This window comes from Neovison vison, chromosome 1 (assembly GCF_020171115.1).
Source record: "Neovison vison isolate M4711 chromosome 1, ASM_NN_V1, whole genome shotgun sequence".
Lineage (NCBI taxonomy): Eukaryota > Metazoa > Chordata > Mammalia > Carnivora > Mustelidae > Neogale > Neogale vison.
In genome coordinates this window covers 155,817,507-155,844,242 of record NC_058091.1, presented here as the reverse complement: position 1 = coordinate 155,844,242, position 26,736 = coordinate 155,817,507, and the positions used below count along the sequence as shown (strand labels likewise).

General features: G+C 52.5%; 1 protein-coding gene across 2 annotated transcripts in view; it reads right to left on the bottom strand.

Moving 5' to 3' along the window:
* The window catches only part of ZNF496 (zinc finger protein 496), a 29,692-nt gene extending 3,226 nt beyond the window's left edge, over window positions 1–26,466 (bottom strand). Inside the window, exons 1-9 of one of the 2 annotated variants that reach the window (XM_044261575.1) lie at window positions 26,412–26,466; window positions 26,038–26,249; window positions 24,868–24,984; window positions 24,078–24,504; window positions 23,503–23,686; window positions 21,036–21,112; window positions 5,244–5,376; window positions 4,698–4,805; window positions 3,859–3,972 (exon numbers count right to left, since the gene is read on the bottom strand). In XM_044261575.1, the coding sequence (XP_044117510.1) occupies window positions 3,859–3,972; window positions 4,698–4,805; window positions 5,244–5,376; window positions 21,036–21,112; window positions 23,503–23,686; window positions 24,078–24,467 (1,006 nt within the window). In that variant the 5' untranslated portion in view covers window positions 24,468–24,504; window positions 24,868–24,984; window positions 26,038–26,249; window positions 26,412–26,466. Of the gene's footprint in view, window positions 1–3,858; window positions 3,973–4,697; window positions 4,806–5,243; window positions 5,377–21,035; window positions 21,113–23,502; window positions 23,687–24,077; window positions 24,505–24,867; window positions 24,985–25,865; window positions 26,009–26,037; window positions 26,250–26,411 lie in introns of those variants that run through there. The other variant, XM_044261582.1, reaches the window with a different exon arrangement.
* Between the last annotated feature and the right edge of the window lie 270 nt (window positions 26,467–26,736).

Sequence of the window (26,736 nt, the reverse complement as noted above, 5' to 3'; positions counted from 1 at the left end):
GAGTTTATAACCTAGTCTGAAGCAGACTCCATGAATCCCAAGTCTGTGATTTAGAAGAAGTGGGCGGGCAGTGGAGTGCCTGGATATGAGGTCCCAGCCCGTAGCCCACACGCAGCAACCACTCGGGTGTTCTGGATGTAATCTCTGGAACAAGGAGAGTTCTGTGAGGTTAGGGCACCTGAGGGCAGGTGAAGCCAGAGAGACAGAAACAGGGCAGGGAGACCGAGAAGCCAGAAAGCAGGAGACAGCAGGCAACAGCAGAGCCATGGGAGCATCTGTTCCTCAGAAGACAAAGGTCATGGGGTACAGCTCGATATGAGGGTAGGGGGTGGGAAAAGACGAGAATATCTGGAAAATTCCCAGTTTCTTCCATACTGAAGATGACAAAGCATGTTTTGGAGAGAACATGGAGGGGCTGGGGAACCACCAGGTAAAGGGATTATGGATGTGAGCCACAGATCCAGGCAGGCAACAGAGATGAAATAATCCAGGAAAGATCCATAAAGGACTCTCCTGTTGCGTGGCCGGAGCTCCTGGGGACTGCAAGGGCCCAACACTGGTTCTGAGACTTGTGTCTGAGTAGAAACAATGCCAGCCTAGACTAAAGAGCAAGAGATGGATGAACCTTGGGGTTCAGACATCTGGCATTCTACACAACAGGCCAGAGAGCTACTTAACCTTCATGCCCAAGGAAGACTGGCCGCCAAGGCTGTCCTTCGGGAGACAGGACTCCAACTGCTTCCCTGAGCCCGACGGTGACAGAGCCCTGAGCCCACTGCTACCTGTAAACTGCACGTTCTCATGGAATTCCAACCTTTGCCTGGGGGCCATCAGCCTTTCTTCTTCCTAATTTCTCCCTTTTGAAGATTTTATTTGACAGAGAGCATGAGCAGGGGGAGTGGGAGAGAGAGAAGCAGGCTCCCCACTGAGCAAGGAGGCCGACACGAGGCTCGATCCCAGGAACCCAAGAGCTGAAGGCAGATGCTTAACCAACTGAGCCACCCAGGCACTGCCAATTTCTCCCTTTTGGAATGAAAAGGTCCATTCTATGCCTGTCCCACAAATGCATTTTGGGAGGTACATAACATGATGTCTGGTTGCACAGGTTTATAGCTAGAGAGGAACATGCCTGGGTTTCACCTACACCTGATCTACAGGATATTTAGGTGAGATGGATGTAGGACGGATGTAGAACAGACTAAGGGATGTTTGGAGAGGGTGATTATCTGCTGCATATTAAGAGGACAGGAATTTTGGGGCACTGAAGGCAGAATGCAATGAACTGAAATGCATCCCCTTAAAAATCTGTATATTGAAGTCCTAAGCCAGTACCTCGAATATGACACTATTTGGAAATAAGGCATTTCAAGGGGTAAAGAAGTTAAAATAAGATCATCAGGGCAGGTCCTACTCTAGCAGGTGTCCTTCAAGAGATCAGGGCATAGACATCCAGAGATGGGCCATGTGTAGATGCAGGGAGGAGACCTCTGTCCGCAGGCCAAGGGAAGCCTCAGGGGAAGGTAACTGTGCTGCCCCCTTCAGCCTATGCTTTGAGCCCCCAGATTTCTGAGAAAATCAATGCTGCTTGATTTGAACCCCGACTGTGGTTCTTTGGTATGCAGCCCTAGGAGACTAACATAATGCATATGGGGTCACATCCACTCCAATCAGAGTAAACAGAAACAAATGCAGAGCTTCTACAGAGGGAGGAATAAATCAACAATAATGCCGTCACATGTTATCAACACAACAACGTGAAGAACTCCTAGTAGAAAAGCGGACTCAGAGGTGTGTCCAAACACCAGGGGAAGAGGGACAGGAGCTCAGGGCTCAGCACTGAGAAGTAACTCAGGGTGTATGTGTGGGGGCGCACAGGATTACAGGAGGAAAGACGGGAGGAATTACTGGTCCGAGAGCTCTTTCGTACATTAGTTAATCCTCTACAGAAACCACCTGGCAACCAAGACTGTTATCTCGGAGAGACAAGGTTGCCCAGGGTTTCAGAAGAACAGAAATGTAGCCTGTGCTTGGCTAGCTGCAGGCGGGAAATACCAGACCATGGGGTGTGCTGGGAGCACAGCTCCTGCCTTGGGAAGGGCACTCATGGTCTGCAAACGCACCGCTCGCTCCCTGAGATGGAGGGCTGAGTCACGGCAGGGTCAGAGAGACAGATGAGAAAATAAACAAATAAAAATCCAGGTGTTATAAGAAATACATTCTTGTCATGTTAGAATGGGGAGGCTTTTGGGGCGCTTGGGTGGCTCAGCTATTAAGCGTCTGCCTTTGGCTCAGGTCATGATCCCAGGGTTCTGGGAAGCCTGCTTCTGCGTCTCACACTCCCCTTGCTTGTGTTCTGTCTCTGTCAAATAAATAAATAAAAGCTTAAAAAAATGGGAGGCTTTCTTATAAGACACAAAACCTGAAAGGGGATATGAAAAATTCACATTTTTTAAATGTAGAAAGGGTGCCTGGGTGGCTCAGTTGGTTAAGCATCTGCCTTCAGCTCAGATTATGATCCCAGAGTCCCGGATCAAGTCCTGCATCAGGCTCCCTGCTCATCGTAGAGTCTGCTTCTCCTCCTGCTTGTGCCCCCTCACATAAATAAATAAGATCTTAAAAAAAAAAAAAAAAAAAATCAAATGTAGGGAAGAAGTTATGGGCTGATATGTAAAGTTTTATAAAAGGGGGAGAAATTGTGGGCAAATACCTAAGAGGCAACAGATCCAGGCCTATAACTGAGAGTTTCTAGGAGACTCCCAGACAGGACATGCAATGGCTCGATGAGGTACAGACAAGAGCCAGGAAGCCCTAAGCCCCAGTGTGAAGGCATCAGGCACTAGGGCCTTTGAGAGGTAGCTGGGCCTAGAAGCAGTCTTGAAGGTGGGAGCCTTGTGCTGGGATGAGCACTTATGAGGAAAGGAAGAGATGGGAGAGCATCAACTTCTGTCTCCAACAGCAGGCATAGTGAAAGGCCACGTGAGCACACAGGGGGAGGGCAGGCATTCCATGGCAGAGTGTGTCCTCACCATCCACAGAGCCTGCCAGCACCTCCGAGGCTGGCCCTGACCCCATTCCAGGACCGGGAGGAGGGAAATGTCTGCTGTCTTGGCAGACCTCTTGGGAAGTGTCATCAGCACACAAGGTGCACACACAGCACCTCGCACAGACTATATGCTTCCGTAAGGCTTGGGTCCAAGCAGAGCTCACCCCGTGGGAGAGGAACACAAGCCAACACCAGGACTGCAGAGTATTATGTAGGCAATGCACAGAGACAGCACCCTGAGCATGAAGAGAGAGTCCAGTGACGCATTACAGCGACCAGGCCTGGAGCACCCTGCATGCGAACGGTGGGGGACCAAGCCCCTCCCCTGCTCAGAGGCCATGGGCGACCAACGCGCTTGGAAACCTAGCATCCCTCCTTGTTCTCAGACAGCAACACTCAAAGTGTCTTGCCCATTCAGAGCCAAATCCCCCACAGGGCCTGGGGAGGAGGAGGTGGAGCGGAGAACAACCCCGGCTGGTTATCATCCACCTTCTAAAGAGGTGCTGAAGGCACGCAGAAGCCAGCAAGGATGCCAAGGCCTGTCCTGGGTACTCCTCAAGCCATGACCACCCGCAGCACACCGAACCCTCGTCCGCTGGCGGAGCCCTGGCTCTCACCCGCAGAGGGAAGGCAAGGACAGGAGGGTCCCAGACTGGGAGAAGAGCGCTATAGCATATAGTCCACAGGAGCCGTCAGCAGGGATCATAGAGACCTAGGGACCCCCTCCCCCGAGCAGCACGCATATACACACACACACACACACACACACACACACACACCACATACACAGGTGTGCAGCCTCCCCAACCCAGTACCTGGGCAGGTGTTCTGAGTGAGTGTCATCTGCTGGCAGGTCTGGAACTCTGGCACCTGTAGCTCATCCCTTTTTCGTCTCTCTTCTATCTGGAATGGCTGGAGGCTTGGGCAGTCTGGAGAAATTAATTGGTTGGAGAATAGCCCTGGGTTCAGGCAAGTGTTGTAGACAAGACGGGTCACCCCCCGAACCTGGGTGCTGAACTCAACAGAACTCCCAGCGCTCACTCCCACTTTCTGTGCTGGGTATCTACAAGGTCCCCCACCTCACACAGATGCTGCATATACGCAGCGTGCAGAGTTAGCCAGGGCATGTGCATGCTTGTTCCAGGTGGGCATGGGGTGCAAACCTGGTCTGCTCCATGCCAGCTTTAGGGTTCCAAGGGGATGGGGGTTGCTGTTGATACCGCACAGAGCCCATTCCCATGAAGGAGCAGATTTTCCAGGGCACGGAGGCTACAGACATGAGCTCGATGGACACGGCGTGGGGGAGGATGTGAAAAAACACCATGGCCGAGCCCCAGCTCCTCCCCGTGTGGCTGGGAGCCAGACAGTCTCAGCATCCACTCCTCCTCCCCAACCTGACTTCTGGGGAGGATCTAAGCTCACCTGTGGATGGGCCACCTAGTTAGCCTAAGCCAGGCCCCACTTGCAGCACAGGGGATTCCTGTCATACCCTCACCTCTGGCTGAGGGGAATGGCAACGTGCTTTCTGGCAAGAGTCAGGAAGGAGGCCAGACAAGGTGTAGGAGTAACACCGGGCTGCAGAGAGATGGTGGTGGGAGCAGGCCTGCCTCTGGCCGGTGGCAACCTTCCACCCAGTTCTGGAACCATTACTCACCCAAGTATGAGACCTGGGTCACATCCTTTCCTTGGAGGTCCTGCAACTCGGGGACCCGGGGTTCATTCTCCTCTCCCTGGGAGAGATCCAGCTGGGTGCCTGGGTCATCTGTTCACGAAGGGGAGGACACACACCCATCAGCCATGTGTTCTCACAGGAAGCCAGGGAGGGTAGAGGGCGGACCCCACACAGGTCCAGAAAGGAGAGCCGGAGACATGCACACCGGGTCACAGTCCCCATGGGGGCCAGGAAGGGCTACTGAGAGGAAACAGGGAGAGGACAGGAGGAGCATTTGAAGGGAGGAGCTGTGGTTAGGGGGGGTCTCCTTCAGGACCATCAGGGAAACAGAAGCAAAATGAGCCATAGCCTACACACAACAGAAAACCAGGCGCATGGAAAGCATGTTTTATTTGGCTTAGTATGCAAACCAGCCAGCTAGGCCTGATGTATGTGCAGTCAGTAGGCCTGAGGGTTCAGGGGTGAACACTGAAGCAGAGACTGGCCCCGCAGTTCTCTGATTTCAGGACAGAGGCAAGGAAGCCTTACTTGGAGGCAAGGAGACTCCACAGTCCTCCCCAATGATGAACTCTCCATAGAAGCCAGTCTGTGCAGGGTCTAGAAGGGACCAGTCCTCTTGCGAGAAGCAGAAGATCATGTCCTTGAAGGGGGACACCCGGTTCTGAAACCGCAGAACGGGGATACCTCAATCCCGGGTCAAGCTCGGGCAGGCTTGTGGGGCGAAGGGCAGAGCCTCCAGCAAGACAAGTGAACTGGGAGGCTGCCCGGCGCCACCCCTCCCTTGCTCCAGCTGGCATCCTCCTCCCGCCCCTCGTCAGGCAGGTGCCTCACAGAGTGGCTGGGGGTGCACAGGGACGGACCTCCGACTCGGTGCATGACACCCACAACTGTCAGGTGGGCAGACGCGGGACGCCCAACCCCAGTACCCATGCTGACATCCCACTTCCAGAGTTCATTCTGCGTGCGGGACTTTTCATGGCAGCATTAGTGATATTGGGTAATCGCAGCAGACTGAACACCGCCTCTGAATCGGGCAAGCTGCCGGGCACAAGCACACACCCGTGAGGAAGCAGGAGGGCCTGTCTGCACACAGAAGGGACCCTCCACGGTCTGCTGGTGCATGAAAAGCTCCTGTGCAGAGGGCTGTCCAGCCTGTCCTCACAGGGAGGAGTCTCACCATCTGGGACGCCAGCAACTGCTACAGGGACCGCAGGTTACTACTACAAGGAGACATTTCTGACACTTTTGAGTCATGGACCCCAGGAATGAGTCAAAATTGATTTTAATCTAAAATCTGATGGCATATCCATGTAACATGCCTCTTATTCCCTCACATACACACTACCTTTTTTTTTTTTTTTTAAGATTTTATTTATTTGACACACAGAGACAGAATAGGAGAACAAGCAGGGGGAGTGGAAGAGGGAGAAGCAGAGCAGGGAGCCCAGTGCGGGGCTTGATCCCAGGATCCTGGGATCATGACCTGAGCTGAAGGCAGACGCTTAACTGACCGAGACCCCAGGCATCCCACATACACACTTCTTAATTCTTAAAACCGAATCTGGAGACAAGAGATTGAGGCAGCAAACATGAGGGGTACAGAGCCACTCAGGAAGATGTACCAAGTTACCCCCATTCATATATGGTGCCAGATTCTTGTTTCCCTGACCGCCGAGGAACTGCAGGCATGTGTCAACCCAACATCTACCAGCGGGATTCTTTGAGCGAGGGGACTCTGGCCCAGTGGGGCTGGTCTGCACCAGCCCAGAGGGCCTGCCTCCCACCACCGTGGGGTGGGCTGCCCTGGCATCGACTGCCGAGCCTCGGACAGCCCCACGCAGCATACAGTGACCCAGCCACCATGTCCACAGAGCCACAGCAGACAGACCACTCCACAACACCCCCAAACTGCCCAGGGTTCAGTAACCTCATCTTGTGTTGTGTGAATTATGGGTCTTTCTTTTTAAGGAAAAAAAAATTAAGAGTTGCAGAGGTGCCTGTAACAAGCAGTTAGGATGGGGAACCGCTGTGTTAACTTTCTAATGGGGACCCCAGAAACCTTGCTAAACTAACATCTATGCTAAACATGCTAAACATATCTACCATCTATGCTAAACATGCTAAACACATCTACCATCAGGGGTTCAAGTGGAAACAGTCCCAGCTTTGCGCTTACTTGGTTTTGTTTCAGGTTCCCCCCCACTCCCCAGGGAGTAGCTGATTGAAAAGGATTATAAGTATCATGCTCCCGTGTCCTCGAGAATTTGGGAAACAGGACCTCATGCACACTGAGTGGAAACGCATGTTTGTGGACCTCCGGGAAGATGTCACAAGCATGCCCACTGTTTCCAGGAGATTCAGAGGCGCAGGCAGGAATGTGTGTCAAACATTGTGGAACACCCACTGTGTGGAACCACATGAAGTTTCCTTTGCATGCTTTTCCCTCGTGTCTGACGGGGCCCTGAGCATGCACCGTCTATGATCAAAGAGACAAAACATGCAGGTCCCCAGCACAGAGGTGTAAAAACTACAAATACTGATAGCCTTTGCTTCGGGTCGGCGGGCCCCACAGGGGCCTGTGGTCTCCTCTGCGCAGCTGTGGCTCCAAGCCCCACCTCTAGCCCCACCCCACCCACAGTGTGGGTCTAGAGCTACATGGTTGGGCCTACCTCAGGACAGCCACCAGATGTGAACCCAGCCTTAAATCACACCACAGCACCATTCTGCACACTTCCCAATGCTGAACTTGGCATTCGCTTGCACTCCCATTCAGCTGTATTTCCATGCACGTGTGTCTAGTCCACGCACTTACGCAAAGGTGTGATTTCAGAGCGCCGCTGATTCACCCCTTCTTCTGTCAGTAGCGCTGGGTGCCCCCCAACAGTTTGCTGCTACAGCAATGGTTCAGGGAGCTCTCTCACGGGCCTCCCCTGTCCATGGGCAAGGGATTTTAGGGACACGCAGCAGAGGAGTGCTGGACCCTGTTGACACATATCTTCCCCTATATTAAATACCCCCGCATGGTTCTTGCTCTAGACTGCGCACCTATCTCTTTTCTCCCCACCATCTTGTCAGCACTGGGCGCCAATACTATCATGGTTCCAATAACCAGGTGAGTAGCTGTCCTCGTGGGAGCCTACCCTGCTCTCCACCAACCTTTCCTCTCGGTTTAGTGGCCAACCTGTGTTTGTCTGCTTTGAAATGCCTCTTTGTTTTCTTTGCCTATTTTTCTATCTTCTAATGGCCCCCTTTTCTTTTTTTTTCTTTCTTCTCTTTTTTACCAGCTCATTTTTAATTGTGGATATACTTCACTCTTATAAAAGAAAGCATAGTATTATTTTAATTTTATTTAATTTTTTAAAAAAGATTTTATTTATTTATTTGACAAAGACAGATCACAAGTAGGCAGAGAGAGAGGGGTAAGCAGGCCCCCCGCTGAGCAGAGAACCCGTTGTGGGGTTCGATCCCAGGACCCCGAGGTCATGACCTGAGCTGAATGCAGACACTTAATGATTGAGCCACCCAGCGCCCCGGAAAAGATAATTTTTATCTAATGTATTTGATATAGTTGGTTGACTGGAAATAAAACTAGATCCTGTTCCTTGACCAAACTAATATAAAAATAAAAACCCTAGGGGTACCTGGTTGGCTCAGTTGATGGAGCCTGTGACTCTCATCTGGGGCAGTGAGACTGAGCCCATGTTGAGTGTACAGGTTGCTGAAAACAAATTTAAAAATTAAAAAACAAAAACACAAAAAAAACCCCCCTAAAAACCTTAAAGTACCAGAAGGGCAAAAAATGGCTTCCAGGGAGTAAAAATAAAGACCATGTAAAGAAATAATGGGCAGACACATAAAACTTAGAAGTATGCTCAGTAATGGCACAGCATGAATGAAACAAATGACAAATGGGAACACAGGTCCACCACGAATGAACGAGAAGAGGGGCTGAGAATATACAGAGCACCTGTCTAGAGAGCCTTCCATATCCGTTACAGAGGGAGTCAAGAAAGTAAATACTTCGAAGTACATGAGAAAAAGTTCACCTTGACTCGTGCATGAAAACACACCTATGAAACCATCTGATGAAGACTGGAAGACAGGTGAGGAGATCTGTCTGCAATCCTGACCATTCAGCATGTGCTGGAAACTGCTGGCAGAAGCCACAGCCCCTGTAGTTATACCCAGAGAACTTCTGTCCCCTCACCACCTCCTGCTGGCCTCCGCCCTCTGGGGTCCCCCTCTACCTGCCAGGATTGCCCTACACCAGCTGGGGTCACCTCTACGTGCCGGGGACAACTGTACCCCCCTATGCCAGCCGGGGTCCCCTCTACCCAATCCAGTCATCCCACATCCAATTGGGACGCCCCACTTTTGGAGGACCTTGGCCCTAGGACTCTCCCCTGATTTCCCAGGGATCTCTAGGGACTCTCCCTGGTACACTGATGACCTCCTGTCTGGGTGATTCTTGGGTGAGAACCCAAAGCCGGGGTGAACCCGCCACATGGCCCCTGTCCACAAGGATGATGGGTGTCCCCTCCCACCCTTCAGAGGGAACCCTCCCTCCCTCCCTTTCCCCACCAGCTCTGTGGCAGCAGAGCCCCTGTTCTTCAACCAGGGGGGCTCTATGGGGTGGTCTGAAGATGCCAGGGCAAACAGGTGGGCTGCGAGCCCCTGGCGGGGGGGGATGGGTCAGGACCGCTTTCCCTGGCTCTCCTGCTCGGTCCCCCCAGTCTCCATTTCCCAGTGTGCACAGAAACTGGACCAGAGTGAATCTGCCTGTGTTAGGAGCCGGCTGGGACGCTGTCCGCAGGTTGCTGTTCCCAGCTGCCTTGCTCCTTCTTCCATGGCCCTTGTCCCTTTGTTTCACCTTTAATCACCTGCCTGCTTTTCCTGGAAACCAGTTACAGCTCTCCCCACTTCTCTTCTTACCACTTCTGCCCTCAATACTCATACTCCTCATTTTGGTCCCCTCTTTAATCTTTGTTAACTGGTCTCATCTTGAATCCAACAATTCCGTATGGGAAGGACTGCTGAACTGGGATTCCAGCCCATGCCACTGGAGGGGTCCCTTCCCCTAAATCCCATGGCCCTGACCACAAAGTAATATCACTCCAATGGCCCAACAGCTTCCTAACCTCAAACCACACTCTGATCTATAAATGAACTCCTGCTAGACAGACGCCCCCCCGGCCCTGCCCCCATTCAGGAGGAAGCAGCTACTGAGGCCTCCAACCAATGCCAAGGATCTGTCCTTATCTATCTGTCGGGGGGCATGCAGAGGCTACTTCTGGAAGGCTAAGTAAGACAGAAGGGCCCATGGTAGCCCTTGGGTTGGGTGCAAGCAGGGCCATCAGGCAGCCCACCTCAGAACAGCCACAGGCCAGAGTGGGCCAACGGGCTACTTACCACTGAGCACAAAAAAGGGAGCATTCCTTATGTTCCCAAACCTCCTCACCGTCCCACCTTCCTCCTGAACCACCCCTCACCCTCCTGGCACATGGTCTCGGCTCTGCCGTCCAGCCTGCCACTCCCTGGCCCTGGATTCAATAAACCTGTATCTCCTCTCAAACCCCTGAACCACTGCCTCCTCACTGGAGAGGCCAAAACTCCCACCACCCAATCACAGGACAGGGTCTGGAATATTCTGGAAAGGTTTTGTCCTGATGGGTAAAATTAACAAGGTTTCTGGACAGCAGGCCAATATACAATAATCATATGTATTTCTGTATCACTGTGTATGAGCAATAACTAGAAGATGAAATTAAAAAAAAAAAAAGGCTAGACCACTTACAAAATCAAAACCATGGACTTCTTAAGGAAAACGCATACAAACTCTACTCTGAATGTCGCCTGAACATGGAAGGGTTGAACATATTTCTAGACCATTAAGACATCAGCTCACCCCACCATGACCTACAGATTCTAGGCGATCCCACACAAAAACCCCAGGGGGCAGTTTTATAGAAAATGATGTACTAATTCTGAAATGAATGTGGACAAGCAAGCATTCAGACCAGTGGAAAGAATTCTGAAAATAAGGAATCAAACAGGAGGACTCACACTACCCAGCTGCAAACCTTCCATGAAGTTACGGTGGTTTGGTGTAAAGAATCAGAGCACGGATAAACCACGGTGCGGCCAGGATGCCCAGATGTACGTGCACAACTCATTTTTTTTTTTTTTTAATATCAGAAGAAAAAATTTTAAAGGTTTTATTTATTTGACACAGAGATATAAAGTACAAGTAGGCAAAGTAGCAGGCAGAGGTAGAGGGAGAAGCAGGCTCTCCACAGAGCAGGGAGCCCGATGTGGGGCTCGATCCCAGGACTCTGGGATCATGACCTGAGCCGAAGGCAGCCACTTAACTGACTGAGTCACCCAGGCGCTCCCAGACAACTGATTTTTGATGAAGGTATCAAGGCCACTAAAGGAAATTTTTTTTTTTTTTTAAACATTCAGATGCGCTTTTTTTTCCAAGATTTTATATACTTGCTTGACAGACAGAGATCACACATAGGCAGAGGGGTTAGGCAGAGAAAGGAAGGGAAGTAGGCTCCCCACTGAGCAGAGAGCCCAATGTGGGGCTCGATCCCAGGACCCCGAGATCATGACCTGAGCCGAAGGCAGAGGCTTTAACCCACTGAGCCACCCAGGCACCCCAGGAAAATCTTTTCAGTGAGTGGTGATTAACAACTAAATATCAACATTAAAAAAATAACTACACCTCATACCAAACACAAAAAAATAACCTGAAATGAACCAAAGACCTAAAAATGTAACTAAGCCACAACTCTAAAACTTTCAGGAGAAATTCTTTATGATTTTGGGACAAAGATTTCTTAGGACATAAAAAGCTAAGTGACAAAAGAAAAGAAAGTGATAAACTTGACCTCGTGAAAATTAAAGATGTGTGACCCTCTAAAGACACCATTAAAACAAGGAAACCACGAACTTCCAGTACATGTATAGGACAAACTACTGTCCTCCAGAATATATGATTTATACAAAGTTCTTAAAACATGGTAAGATGGGTACACAGCTGGCTCAGTCACAGAGGGTGAGTCCTGATCTCAGGTCATGAGTGTGAGCCTCATGCTGGGTGTGCAGCTTATTTAAAACTACACAGTAAGACAAGGAACCCCGTCATAGACAGGCTATTGGACACTTCACAAAAGATAGATACACTTCGTTGAGTCAAATGCAAACGAAAACCATAACGAATATTTTAATGACCAAAAACGTACTTTTTCTAAGAAAATGAAAAGTGGGGAAGAGGTGCATTCACTAGGTGGGAGCCGAAGTGGTCCAGGGAAAACAGCCATCTTTCGTAGAACCGATCACACACTTACCCTCCAACAACTTCACTCCCAGAGAAATAAAAACGTGTCTCTGCATGAAGACATGCAAATGTTCTAGAAGATCCTTTGTAATGCTGAAAATGAAGTGACTGAAATCCCCGTGGACAGGGGACTACAGACTGGCTGTCACCACATGCGATGCTACTCAGCGATGAACAGAGCCTCACTGCTGACTCACGCAGGTGAGTGATGCCTGGATCACTGGGCTGGTAAGAGGAGCCGCCCCTAGGCCACATCCCATAGGATTCTGTTCATGTACAGTTCCAGGAGGGAAGCTCATGTTCAGTAGCAATGGAGAGAGGCAAGGCACAGGCGTGAGGGCCTGGCTCCACCACAAAGGGGCACCAGGGAGCCTCAAGGGTGGTGCAGAGATGCTCCCCATCCTGACTGGGGCAACCAGGACAGCAATGCACACACTTGTCTGACATTCTGCAAGCCAGATGCTGAAACAGCTGCACTGTATGCAGATTATAGCCCCAAATCAGCTTGTTTTTTAAAATCAGGGCTTGAACTCAGGACCCTGAGGTTATCACCCTGGTGCTACTCAAAATTAGATTTAAGGAAGTACAAATATAGACAGCATTTTCCACCATCATTCTGGTGAAGATGATAAACAATTCTAATATAAAAGAATAGCTCCCTGTGGAACAATCATATACACACACTCTCCCCGTACAAGGTGTTAACCCCCAGAGACCTGTACTCCAGCGAGAGCCACATGACCCTGTGGGGCACGTGTGCCGGGGTGGACACAGCCCAGCCCGTGGGTTTGCCACAGTGTGCAGCCTGCATCTGCGCAGAGTTGCCGCTGAGTGAGGAGGGCCAGTCTCCACCTGTTGGAATATGGACATTACAGACCAGGAAAGCTCACCGGGGGGACAGGGTGGATGCTGGACATCAGACGCAAACCCAGAAGCATAACCCTGGTTGCTCATTATCTCAACTGAAACTTCCAGAACGTGATACATATATCACTCATGTATGCAGCTGGGCATGCTGTGGCCGGAGAGATAAAGATGCGTCTGATGCTCTGCAGGGTCGGGGAAAAGATGAGCCTAGGCAGGAAGGTGGGGGCAGGGAGACAACACAGAAACTAAAGTGAAGGGCATTTGCAAGTCTCTTGTCCTACTCTCGCAATCTTCCTCAAGTTTGGAGTCCATTCCACAATAAAAGTTAAAATAAACAGAATAGTTCAGAAATGTCTAGGGTTGAACAGGATTTGGGAACCGGCTTCCAAATCTCACAGACATGGATGAACCACTCAGCGTCTCCATACAAATACGCCTTGTCTAAGGAGGTCCACAGAGCTTGAGCAGCTGCGTCTCAACGGCCACGAAGAGGAGGCCAGTGTGGGGGCAGCACACAGACCACAGAACGGATGACAGACTGCGGGGAAGCCATGGGCTTGCAGCATAGAACCAGGAGTCGGTCTCAGAGTGGGTCACAAAGGGCCATCCCCATTTGGGGACACCACTTTGGAATCAAGACTTTCCAGCTGAGGGAAACCGAAGAATGAGAACATAGACAATGTGCTCTGCTTGCCCCGTCTCTGCCTAAAGCCAGCACTGTTCTTCCTCATCAAGAGCCCCCTTGACTCTCCCCTGCCTGGAAGGGCCAACAGCCCTTAACCCCCAGAAAGGACAGCATTCTGATTGGCTCAGACAACACCAAACGTCACCTTAGTGTCCATTACCAACCGCGCGGTCCCCGGCCAAACAGTCCTTCAGCCACGGACCTACCTGCCTGCCTGGGGTTCTCACACAGACACATGAAGTGCCCCCTTCTCGCCTGCATTCTGCCTGTCAGCCCCTGCGCAGGCCAGCACTGAGCCCAGGAGAGCACAGGAAGGGGCTTGCTCCCGACGGCCTGCGGAGGAGGAAGACATGGGAAGCGCCACAGTTGGTGAGACAGAAGGAAATCAGAGCTGTCTTACAGCAGTGCCTGCTGGCTCTGCAGGTTCTGGAGAAAACAACAGACTACACAGCAAGGCAAGAGTTATGGGTTTCCTCCCCTTCACCCTTGGATCAGTGCCCGAGAATGGACCAAAGCCTGGAAGAAGGAACGAAACACAGTGGGCAGAGACACTCATGGCCTCACTGATGCAAAACTGAGCCCGGAGGCCACGTGGGTGGGGTCACAGACTCGGCCACAAAGACCTGGGGAATTCTGCACTGCAGGGACATGTGCTCACATGTTGGCAGCAGCCGTGGTATACACTGACCCCACGTATCATCCTAGCTAGGCGGAAACAAAGGACACAGAAGAGTCTGGAAGAACGTTACAGAACACGTGGAGATGTCAGGTAACCAGGAACGTGTCACAGGCTTTCCATTTCTCAATCTTGCCAAGTTTCATCAGAAGAATGGATTTTCAGAGACTTCTGCGTCCTTCTGACACATGGAACAGATATATTTTCCCTAACTCTTGCCTCCAGAACAGAAATCCCAGGCCATTGATACCTAAAACCCACACTCAAGACTCTGAAAGGTGGAGAGAAGATGGGCTTTTGGCCTTGGACCAAAGAACTACAGCAATGAGCCCCTAGCCCTGCTCGTGCCAGCAGGGAGCACATGAGAGTCATGCCTTGTGCCTTCAGTGGGGCACCATGAGCTTCCCAAGCCCCACTCCCCCTGCACGCCTGACCCACGCAGGAGCCCCCGCCGTACATGTATAGTACGTGCCCTAGCCCCACTCAGGAGCCCCTCCTATGGCAGTGCTCTCCCCCCACACCCGCACCCCATGCAGGAAACCCCCCATGGCTATGCCCCCCTCAATGCCCTAGTCCCATGCAGGAGCCCCCCCATGGCTGTGCCAGCGGGGACCCTGAGGCAGCTTGACCCTACCTTCTGCTGGAACAGTGTCTGAAGGGAAAACCCAGCTGGACAGATGGTTTCAAGGAGACCTAGGAAGAGTGCATGTGTCTGTAGAAAATCAGCCTACACCAAGTACCAAGAACCGGATTGAACACAGAAAACGTGAATAGAGAGTTAAGTGGAAATAGCAGAGCTGCAGAACAGAGGGCTCAGCAACTGCTGACGGCAACAAGAAAGGGACAGAGGACAGAACCTGCCCGTGGGGAGGAGACGGAGAAACCTGACGTGCAATCTGAACGATGGGCAGAGAACAGACTGCGAACAAGTGAGCAGAGCGTCAGGAGCCTGGGCAAGGGCCTCGGGACAGCCGACGTCCTATCGGCCAAGTCATGCAGGCAGAGGGGGTGCTTGGAATTGACAGGACGAGAAACCAACTCCAGAATTCCTGTATATGTTAAAACACACAGCCCACAGACCCAGGCAGAGGGAACCGGAGACAGGCCGTCCAGAGAAATCGTGGCAAACACACCATACGTGGACTGGGGACTCTGGAGACAGAGGATAGGCACGAGCACCCCAGAAGTGGCCAGGGAAGGAAGATCCTTTTCCTGCAGGAGCAAAGACCCTTCGGAGCTTTGATAAGGAAGCATGGAGCCCTCCATCCCAAGATCACGACCAGAGCCGAAACCAAGAATTGTTTCTTAACCGACTGCGTCACTGGGGCACCCCAGAAGTGAGTTTCTTTGAGACAGCAGAGTTAGGTCAGGTTTCTTAGTCTACTCTGCCAATCACTCGCTGTGATTTAATGGATGTGTTTAAGGGTAACTGACTGGCTTAGTTCTAAGAGCATGGAACTCTTATCTCAGGGTCGTGTGTTCAAGCCCCATGTGTGGTGCAGAGTTTCACTTAAAGATGTATTTAGACCATATATATTTTAATGTAGTTACTTCTTCCTAAGGATTTATTTATTTGAGAGAGACTGCACATGTGGGTGGAGTGTGGTTGGGATTCTCTTTCTATCCCTGCCCCCCACCATTTGTGTGCTCTCCCTCTCTCTTTCAAATAAATAAATAAATCTTTAAAAAGAAAAGAAACTCACTTCAAACATAATGGTACAGGCAGGTTGGAAGTAAAAAGATAGAAGGTATGTATGACACAACCATTGATCAAAGGGAGGAGTAGTCAAACGCCAGATAAGGCCGACTTTAGAGCAAAGAAAACGAGACAGAACATTTTATACTAATAAAAGGGTCGTCCCCCAAGAAGGGACAGCAACCCCCACTGTGTGTGTCCCAAACCAGAGAGCTGAGAAACGGACACAGAGAGTGACAGAACTGGAAGGAAGAGAGGAATCGACCACTACTGAAGGGGGCCTCAATGTGACTTCTGACAAGCGAAAGAAAATACGCAAGAGCAGAAGCACACAACCTGTGTGTTCCGGTCCACACCACCCACAGCACCTACACTGTTCCCAACCCACACACACGGCTTGGCCAGACATGCTACGCTCACCAGATCCTGGAAGGAGTGGAGGAACTCCCAACAAACGTGGAAGAGCCAAAAGCACACGCCGCGCATTCCTGGATCACAATGCAATCAAACCAGACATCAGGGATAGAAAATAAAGGGAGAATCTCCAAGCCCTTGGAAATTAAACAGCACATTTTAAAACAAAGCTTGGGTCAAAGAAGAAGGGTCAGGGAAATTAAAAAAAGTCACTGAAATGAATGAAAGTAAAGTTACATCATTACAATCTGTGGGATACAGCTGAAGTAGTTCTCTGGGGGACGGTCACTGCATGGAAACACTTATATTAAAATTCCTCCATGTGAGGGGAAGTCTCAGATCCGTAACCGAAGATTGCACCTCAAGAGCCAAGATCACAAACAGTAAGCAGGCAGGCAGAAGAAACAGTCAAGATGACAGCAGAAATCAATGAAATCAGAAAAAGAAATCACAAATAAAAATCAATGAAACAATGAGCTAGTTCTCTGAAAAGATCACCAACATTGAAAACCGTCAGTCTAATAAGACTGACATGGAAAAGACAGAAGATACCAATTTCCAGTATCAGAAGTGAAATGGGTTTTGCAGCCAAACCAGATGGATGATACAGGAACAGCATGAGCTCGTCTGTGCACATGGATCTGACAAGCTCGAAGGAAGGAGCGGACTGAGAAAGACCAGCACCTCCACCATCACAGAGGCAGCGTGGATGGCTCTAGGACCGCCAAGGAAGTCAGGTCTATGGTTAAAACACCACTTCCCCTCCACCCCCATGAAACCTCTGGCTTCCCACGGTGCCATCTGAGAACTCTACCAAACGTCAAAGAATGAAAACCAATTCTAAACAATCTCCTTTAGAAATCAAGAGTGGACACAACCAGAATCGTCTTACAAACCTAGTATTACCCTGATACCAAACTCAGACTGTTCTCTCCCCAAATGGCAGCTACAGAAATCCTTAACGAAATGTAGGCGACCCTTGGACTATGCAGCGGTCAGGGGCACAACTCTCCCCCGCAACAGACACCACATGTATACTTTCTGACTTCCCCAAAACTTGACATAAAGAGTTGATGAACACACATTTTATATGTTATATGTATTCCATGCTGTATTCTTACAATAAATTAAGCAACAAAAGGACTATTATTTAAAAAAACATAAGAGAAAGCACACTGAGGTTACTAGACTGTATGTCAAAAAAAAATATGTAAATGGACAAGCACAGTTCAAATTCATGTTCAACGGTCACCTGTAAATGCAAGTAAAATATGGCAATATACCCATAGAATGTTACTCCGTGACCAGGAGAGGTTCATTCCAGGGATGCAAGACTGGTTCGATATCCACAAATCGATAAATATAATCCACAACATTAACAATCTACAGAAAATACAAGTGACGAACAGCAACAGAAAAAGTTTCGACAAATTTCAACAGCTACCCATTATAATAAAAACTACAGGAAAACAGGGATCGAGGAACTTTTGCAACTGCATCAAGAGTATTTCCAGGGGCGCCTGGGTGGCTCAGTGGGTTAAAGCTTCTACCTTTGGCTCAGGTCATGATCCCAGAGTCCTGGGATCGAGCCCCATGTCGGGCTCTCTGCTCTGCAGGGAGCCTGCTTCCTCCCCTCTCTCTCTCTGCCTGCCTCTCTGCCTACTTGTGATTTCTCTCTCTCTGTCAAATAAATGGAATCTTTAAAAAAGGAAAAAATACTAAGAGTATTTCCAAACCCCTAAGGCTGCCATGGTCAGGGACAGTGAAAGACTGAATGAACTCTTTCCCATGAACCCTGGGGACAGACAGGGACAAGGAGCTCAGCACCGCCTCCCAACTTTGTGCCGGGAGTTCTCAGCGAAAGGAAGCCAGGACACGGAACAAAGACTTAGACTGGAAAAAAGTAAAATTGTCTTCATGGGCAGAGAGCGTGACTGCGTACACGGAAAATCTAGAGCACGCCGTTTAAAAACAAACTGATCCAGCAAGGTGACAGAATCCAAGAGAAACAACAAAAACCAACTGCACTTGTTCTATTAGAAATGAGCACTCCTTCTGGAAAAGGACGCAGCAGTTTCCCACAAAATAAAACACGCACATACCATACAACGCAGCAAGTGCACACCTGGGCCTTCCTCCCAGAGCAAGAAGCTGACGCTCCCACAACAGCCCGCAAGCCAGTATGTACACCAGCTTTATGCAACGCAGCCCTAGACTAGAAACAAGCCAGAGGTTTCAACAGAGGAGAGGTCAGGCACACTGCAGCGAGTCCATGCTGTGGAATCTCATCGCACACAGCAGGACTCGAGCCACAGACACCTGCAAAAGCCCGTCACAGCTCCGCTGTTTGCAGACTGAACACAGGCCGCTGTCAAGGGCAAAGGGAAGGATGGTTCCGAGGAAGCGTGTGGTCCGCATCTTGTGTGCCTCCACACAAATAGGCTGGCCACGACCTTCTACGGTATTTTCACCGTACATGACCGCATAGTGTGAACAGTACAAGGGAGCTCTGTCGTTTCTGGCCGCTGCAGATGAATGCAATTAACCTCAGACAGAAAAAGATCAACAGCACATTTACACACGTCTGCCTATGTTCACAACAGCACCGCTCCCAGGGGCCGAGATCCAGGTGCAAACCAGGGACAAGCGAGTGAAGAAAACTCATCACATACACACTGTGCACTGTTACCCGGCTGACCAGAACAAGTCACACAAACGCTGTGCACTCTTACCTGGCTGACCAAAACGCATCACATACACTCTTACCCGGCTGACTAGAATGCGCCAAACACATGCTGTGCACTCTTACCCGGCTGACCAGAATGCACCACATACACGCCGTGCACTCTTACCCAGCTGACCAGAACAAGTCACACACACACCGTGAGTGTTATCTGGCTGTCCAGAACACATCACACACACATGGTGCAGTATTATCTGGCTGACCAGACCGTGCCACATACATGCTGTGTACTCTTGGCCGGGTGACCAGAACATGCCACACAGACGTGGTGCAGTATTATCTGGCTGACCAGAATGTGCCACACACGCGCCACGCTCTCTTACCCGGCTGTCCAGAACGCGTCACACACACGCGATGCAGTATTATCTGGCTGACCAGAATGCATCACATACACACCAAGCACTCTGACCTTGCTGACTAGAATGCGTCATGCACACACTCTGCACTCTTACCCGGCTGACCAGAATGCCTCACACACGTGCCGTGCAGTATTACCCAGCTGACCAGAATGTATCACATACACGCTGTTCAATCTTATCCAGCCTCAGAAAGGAAGGAAAGCCCACCTCAGAAAAGTGTGACGGAACCTTGGGGACACCACACTGTGTGTAACAAGCCAGTCACGAAGACATAATGCTGTAAAGGTGTAACTGCACGTACATGAACTATAGGGAGTAGCCAAATTCACAAAGGAGGCAGAGCAGCCATTTTGCTGGGGGCGTGGGGGAGAGGGGAGTTATATCCTAACATCCTAACCAGCAAGGGGCTTCCACTGAGGAAGATGAGAAAGTTCTAGAGGCTGTCTGCACAATGGTGTGAACATACTTACACTCCCTGAGCCCTTAAAGACACTGCTGTACATGAAAAATAGTTAAGATGGTAAATTTTATGTAGTATGTATTTTACCACAACTAAAAATTTAAACATTTCAAAATGATTCTGAAAAAATAAGACCTCTGTGATGGTGACTTCCAGTGTACTGAGCAGAAACTGTCTTCAGGGCAGTGAGAAGACGGTGCTGACTCACCGAAATCCATCTTCCCGTTGCACCGGAGGACGTGGAGGCTCAGAAGGATGCCGGGCTCATCGGACTCTGAGCTCACAGGCCTTTTCTGCATGTCGTACAAGTCAAACATCTCTATCTTTAGTAAAAACTGGGCACTTTACCTCTGGGTCAGTCTGTTCCACAACTGTCACAGGACATCGCTGATATGGGAGTGCACGTTGCACACAAGAGCCCTTGGATACCGCTTCAAAGGGAAGACACACATCCCAAGCCACATACCCGCCAGCTCCTCCCCACCGTGAGCCGACCCCCCTCCCAGGTCCCAAGTCCTGCAGGATACATGGTGCTGAGGCATACCTGGGACCACCAGACAGTCCTCTATCTGCCAGGTCCACACCTCACATCACCCACTTCTCCAAGGGACAAGACCATATTGGCTGCCAGGCAGGGAACGTGTCAGGAAAATGGAGGAGGCATGATGAGCAGCTGCAGCCAAAGGCAGCAAAATGGCAGGAAAGAAGGGAGGGAGACCCCTATCGGACGGGCTCTCTATTGCACGGGGGCACGTGAGCAAGGACGCCTTGCTTGGCTGTGTGTAATATCACATGGGAACATACCACGAAAAGTCCTTATGAGTGTGCCTGGCTGTGTACGGTACTGAAATGACATGTGCCTTCTCCCCTCACCTCCTAACACTTCTGGAATATAATCACTGCGATGATTAGGACAGAAACGGATATGCCGTGAGGTTCCCCCATCTTTCCCAGGGGGACCCTTAGGTGTCCAGAGGATGGCATACATTGACCTGAGGCTGTCTCTGCTCACATAGTGCGGTGGGGGCAGGGACAGGCAGCATTTTGGAGTTCAAGGGCTCTGGAAGAAGTCACTCACCAGGGGTAGCTGGAGGTCCGTCACGGGCTGTGTATCCCTCAAACTTGCTTCCTGAAGAAGGGGAGTGTCTTGCAGAACTGAAAGACAGGGAAAGCGTGTCTCCTTCCTCATCCACAGGAAGGGGGAGTACAAGACAATGCACATGAAGAGTACTGCAAACCACAGGAATCTTTGTCACTGTGCTTTCCGATGTAGCCAGGAGAGGCCTGAGCGGGGAGGGCATGCCTGGGTTCAAGGCAGCTTTCCGTGCATGAGTGACGCCTACTTTCTCTTCTTGTTTGCTGTTGCTCCCAGTACAGTGAACACACACTATTCTATCTGCATCAGGAGGACCATTTACCTATTCGAGACTCAACAATCTCTTACTCAACACACTCCGCTGCCTCCCACAGGTCCGGAGACCCAATACCGGGAAAATAAAGGTTTAAGCTCTATGGCATCGAGGTGTCCCTAAGACCTGCCAGCAACGAACATCACTGTGTGACCTGTGGTCACTTATTTACAAGGTGAGAAATCACACAGCTCCGGAAGAAAGATGGCTACCAACCACAAGCAGCTCCCAGCAGAGCCGTGGGCCAAGTGCTTTAAGGGCTAGGAGGCACGGCAGCATGGCCCACCAGCAGCCCGGCCAACCCCTCCGCTCGACTGCAGGAGGACTCCTGTCCTGCCTACACCAAACCGCCTTGCTCAGCGTTGCAGATGGTGAGCCACACGCCTGGCCTGCGGGGCCACCCTGAAAAACGAGTTGTTTTGGAATCTGCTTCTTCCGCAAAGGAAGACTTGGAAAGCCGCCATCTGCAGGGTCAGAACAAATGCAGGAGAAGCCTACCTCACATGCTGAATCCCTCCCATCCAAGCTGATACCAGCATCCGGTGTGCCTCCCCTTGCAGGTCTGGGATACCAGCCTCCAACACAATGAGGGTGAGACAGGGAGAGCTCAAGGGCAGTGACAGGTGGCCACCCCACTGGCCCAAGTGCAGGCTGCGTGGGCTCGGATGTGGGAGGACCGCTGTAGTTCCAGTTTCACACGTGCTTCCTTCCTGGTTAACTACAGACCTCCCTCACTTGTCCACAAGAGAAAGGAGTACAGGGACGCCATGAGAATCACTGGAGAGCTCTCAGTCTCCAACAAAATCTACCTTTCTAGGAAGACCAGCAAGACTAGAACCTATAGGCTTCCACTGGAGGTTCATCCCCCAGTGACCAATCATGAACGTGTAACTTCAGAGTATGACTGCACTTGGAGATGAGGTCTTCCGAGGGGTAACTGAGCTACAGTGAAGTCCCATGGGTGGGTCCTGATCCAGCGACTCGTGTCCTGATCAAAAGGGATTAGGACACAGATGGACATTCAGAGACAAGTCTGTGAAGACGCAGGGAGGAGCCTCTTGAGACAGCCACACGCCCACGCCCTGATGGAGGGCACTGGCCCCCCAGAACTGTGAGAATATGCGTTCCTGTTGTGTGGTGCCCAGTGGATGGTGCTTGGTCACAGAAGCCCCAGCAAGCCCCAATGGCCGGCAGCCCTGATGTTAAAAAAGAAAAATGAAGCCTTACACAGAAGGCAGATTAATTACACACTGAAAGAAATTTAACATTTTTTTTTGGAAACTAAAAACCTTACTACATTACAAAGGACCACTTGAGTGAATCACAAGCATGCCCTCCTGGCTTTCTCCAGCTGTAATTACAGGACAATGTGGCAAGTCCTCCCAAACCGACCCTCCTGTCGTGGATATCGCCTCCCTCACCCTGAAGGCACTGCAACTCCCTTGATGATCATGGGCAGCTCGGGTCCCTGCTCTCAGTCTCATCCTTCTGTGAGTCTCATCCTTCAATCCTCAACAAACCCAGGAAGGGTGCTTGATTTGTTACTGGGGATGCGCCTCCGGTAAAAGCCATATAGTTCCTAATTGTAGAGATGTCTCTTAAAAAATGTCTCTAGATTTCACTGGAAACCAGGACTTGGATTATGCCCTAGGTCAGAGCTCGAGGATTCAAAGCTGTCAAAACCACCTGCCTCCAGCCATGGGCGCTCTTCCCACAGAAAGCCAAATGCACCTAGGTGACACCCAGGCCCTGCACCCTGAAAACACCAGCCCGTTCCCTGTGAGGCAATTTTATATTTCCTATGACACATCCCGAGGGCAGCTGTTCTGTAGCTGAGGAAAGAGCAGTTCAGGGAGACAAGGCATCGCCGCGCACAGCTGCCCACACAGGCCCTGCTGGGTGATGGTGCCTGGCTGGCCCCCAAGCCGACAAGATCCAGAAATGCACCCTCCAAGAGATGGGCAGTGGTCCCTCTGGGAGGGCCTAGCACAGTGAAGAGGACAGACGTGCTCATCAGATTCTAACTGAATCGCTTTAGGAAAGGACCCAGATCTCCAACATAGTTCATGGCTCTTCAGCAGAGGAGAAGGAAATACAGACACGGTGGGGTATGCATGCCCCTCCCCCATCCAGTACCTGGATCCCCACTGAGCTGGCCTGGTGGTCTGCTCGGGAGCCCGGGGCCTGGCGCCAGGGCCACAGACTGCGTGTCCTGGCTCTTGGCAAGCTCGCTCTGGGCTTCTGCTGGCAGCCGCTCCTGCTCCTGGTCTGGAGGGCTGTCCCCATCCTCGATCACCACGGGGTCTTCACAGTGCTTGAGCTTCAGTTCCAGAGAGGGTTTTTCAGGGCCAGGTGGAGAGGTCCCTGGCCAGGAGAGAGCTAGCGGCCAGAGACTGGACCGATACCACCCATCCCTGGACCTGCTGAACACCCTCCTGGTGAAGCGCTAGAGGCTCAGACAGGGCCTTCTACAGGGCTGTGAGGTCACAAGTCACAGAACCCATTTTCTGAGGAAACCGAACTCCAACCTGAGCCTCACTGAAGCCTGGAGATCCACAGCTTCTCACCCCTGGCCAGAGAACATGTGATACTGCCGAACATCCAAGGACACGGCTGCCCCTCTCCACAAATGTCGTCCAGACCCGCTCCTTGCCTCTCCCGCCCAGCAACCCCCCAACACCCACTAGCCCGGCGTAGCACCCCCTGCTCACCCACTGCCAGGGTCTCCCTGGCTCCCGCTCCAGTGCCTCCACAGCTGCCACAGCCTGGTCACCACTCTCGGGCTCCTGGGCCCGCACCCAGCCCTGGATCTCCCGGGGCAGGATGGCCAGGAACTGCTCCAGCACCAGCAGCTCCAGGATCTGCTCCTTGGTGTGCCTCTCCGGCCGCAGCCAGCCCCGGCACAGGTCCCAGAGGCGGTGCAGGGCCTCCCGGGGGCCCGCAGCCTCCTGGTAGCGGAAGCGGCGGAAGAGGCGGCGGGAGGACTCAGGGCTGGGAAGCTCCCCCTGGGGGCTAGGGTTCTCTCCCGGTGGGCTCCTCATTTTCCTGGGTTCCTCACTTTCCTTTGGAGCCAAGACTCGGGGGCACAGGGCTGTGGGCATGATGGGATTTGATGGGGGTCAGCAGCAGAAGACGACCCTATTTCCAAACAGAAATCACTGGCTTCAATGTTCTGGTCTCCTGTGGTAGGTTTTTGGGGGGTGGTGATGGGGAGTGTGGCAAAGCCCCCAGAGACCAGCCCTCGGGAGGAGTTCTGGGACATGGGAGAGGGGTCAGCATGGCTGTTCCTTACACAAGCGGGGAGAGAGAAGTACCACCCTCTGCCCCTCAACAGCACCATCATGTGATTCCTCTAGCCGGTGACCAGACACGCAAGGCGGGGGCGGGGGGTGGGGAGTCTGGAAGAAAAGCGCTAGCAGGACAGGACACCAGTGTTTCAAGCAACCAGAGACATGGATGGACCACAGGCAGGAGACAGATGGAGTGAAGGTGCTGTGGTACCTTCAGGAGCCAGGTTCTCCTGGACAGGACCTGAGACGCACACGCCAAGCAAGACGCTATCTTGAGGCTTTGGAGCCAAAGTCGCCGTCCTTGCCCTTGAGACCTTTGCAAAAAGAGCTGGAAAGACAAAGAAAGACATTCCTGGGAAGAGCCTTCAGAGCAGACCCAGGACCAAAAGTCAACCCCGTGTCTGGCCAGGGCCAAGGACCGGTGCTGGACCTTCCAGAGTGAGCCCCAGCCAGCAGCATGGAGAGGATGAAGCAGACAGCCCCCAACACAGCAGAGGAGAGATGCAGCCACATCCTGCGTGTAACCAGAGAAAATAACCGTGTATTTAGAAACAGCAGTGCTGCCTATCAGCCTGTGCTCCTCACCCCCACGTCATCCCCAAACCCCAAATGGTAAAGGCGACAGCACACAGCTCCCAGCTTCCTCAGGCAGGACAGTGTTCAGGCACAGGGATTCCGGGGAGCCCCCACACCTCTCCAGCGACATCCGAGAGCAGCCATGGCTACTCTAGACTGGGGGACTCCAGGAAAGTGAAGGGTGCATGAGGCCCATAGCCCCTTCACTCATCCTCAGGCTTCTGCCACGCTTGGACAGCAGACTGCATAAGGCTACCCCTCACCCATGCTTCGCACAACAGCATGCGAGGCCACAGGTAACAGCAAAGGCCCCTGACCTGCCACCAGACTCCAGGCTCTGGACCTCTTGGCTTCACGTAAGAACAAACAGAGTAGGACACCGAAGGGCTCTGAGGGTGTGTACGCCAGCCGCTGGAGCACCAGCCTAGCCCGAATTGCCCCCACCTCCCAGGAGCTCGGCCATCCCACAGCTGCAGGGCCTCTAGAGCGCTCAGGGCTGCCCCAGACTCGTGCCCCACCTTCACCGCTCAGGACGCTGCGGGGCACCTTCAAGCGCACAGCCGGGGCCCTTTTGGTCAACAGGGCACCCGGCACGCAGGCGGCTCGGAAAAGATGCCTGATGAATGAACTCACGTTCGTCCCCGGGGCACTGCCGGAGGGGCGGGGCGTGCGGAAAGCAGCTCCGGGAGGACTCCGCGGGCGCAGCGGCAACGAAGGAGGACCGCAGGCCAGGCCAGGCGCAGGGGCCGGCTTTCTTCGCCGCCTCCCCGCCAGACCGCAATCCCGCCAGCTCCCGGCTGCTCACCTCACCGCCCGGAACCCCTGCCAGGCGCCCAACTCGAGTCCCTCCTGCTGCGGCGGAAGCCTACGGCAGCAGCTCCGCATCCTTCCAGCCCGCTCCCCCGGGCGTCCCTCCTGAGGCCGGCCGGTTCCTCGCAGGGGCCGACGCCGTCCCCGGCTCATTCAGAAAACCGCGGCTGCGCTCGGTAGTGGAGAGGTGGGAGCAAATGGAGGCGCCTGCAAAACAGCATTTGTGTCGCCTTACGGCCCCGCCCGCACCGTCCCCGCCGCACGGCTCCGGGGAGGGCGGCCGGGGAGCGCGGACAGCCGGGGCGCGCGGGGAGCCGTGCGCGCGGGGCCGGGGTGCGCGAGTAGCCGGGCCGCCCAGGCCGCACTCACCCCCGCGGCGCGTCCCCGGTGGCGGGCCGCGCGAGCCTGGCCGCCGCGGAGCCCGCCGGACGCGCAGGAAAGGAAAGGCCGGAGCCCTCCGGCTCCCTCCCCTGGGACACTTCCTGCTCCGCTCTAGGACCGGGGAGGTCTCCGCATCTCAGTGGTTCGCTCCCCCGCCCCCCGGCCGAGGTGTGCGCCGGGGGTGACATCCGACACCCCCGGCCCGGCCGGCCCGGCCGGCGCGCCCCGCCCCGCCCCGCCCCGCCCCGCCCCGGCTCCGCGAGTCCCGGCCTGGGTGTCCGGCCGGGGGCTTTGCGGGCCCAGCGCGCCGCTG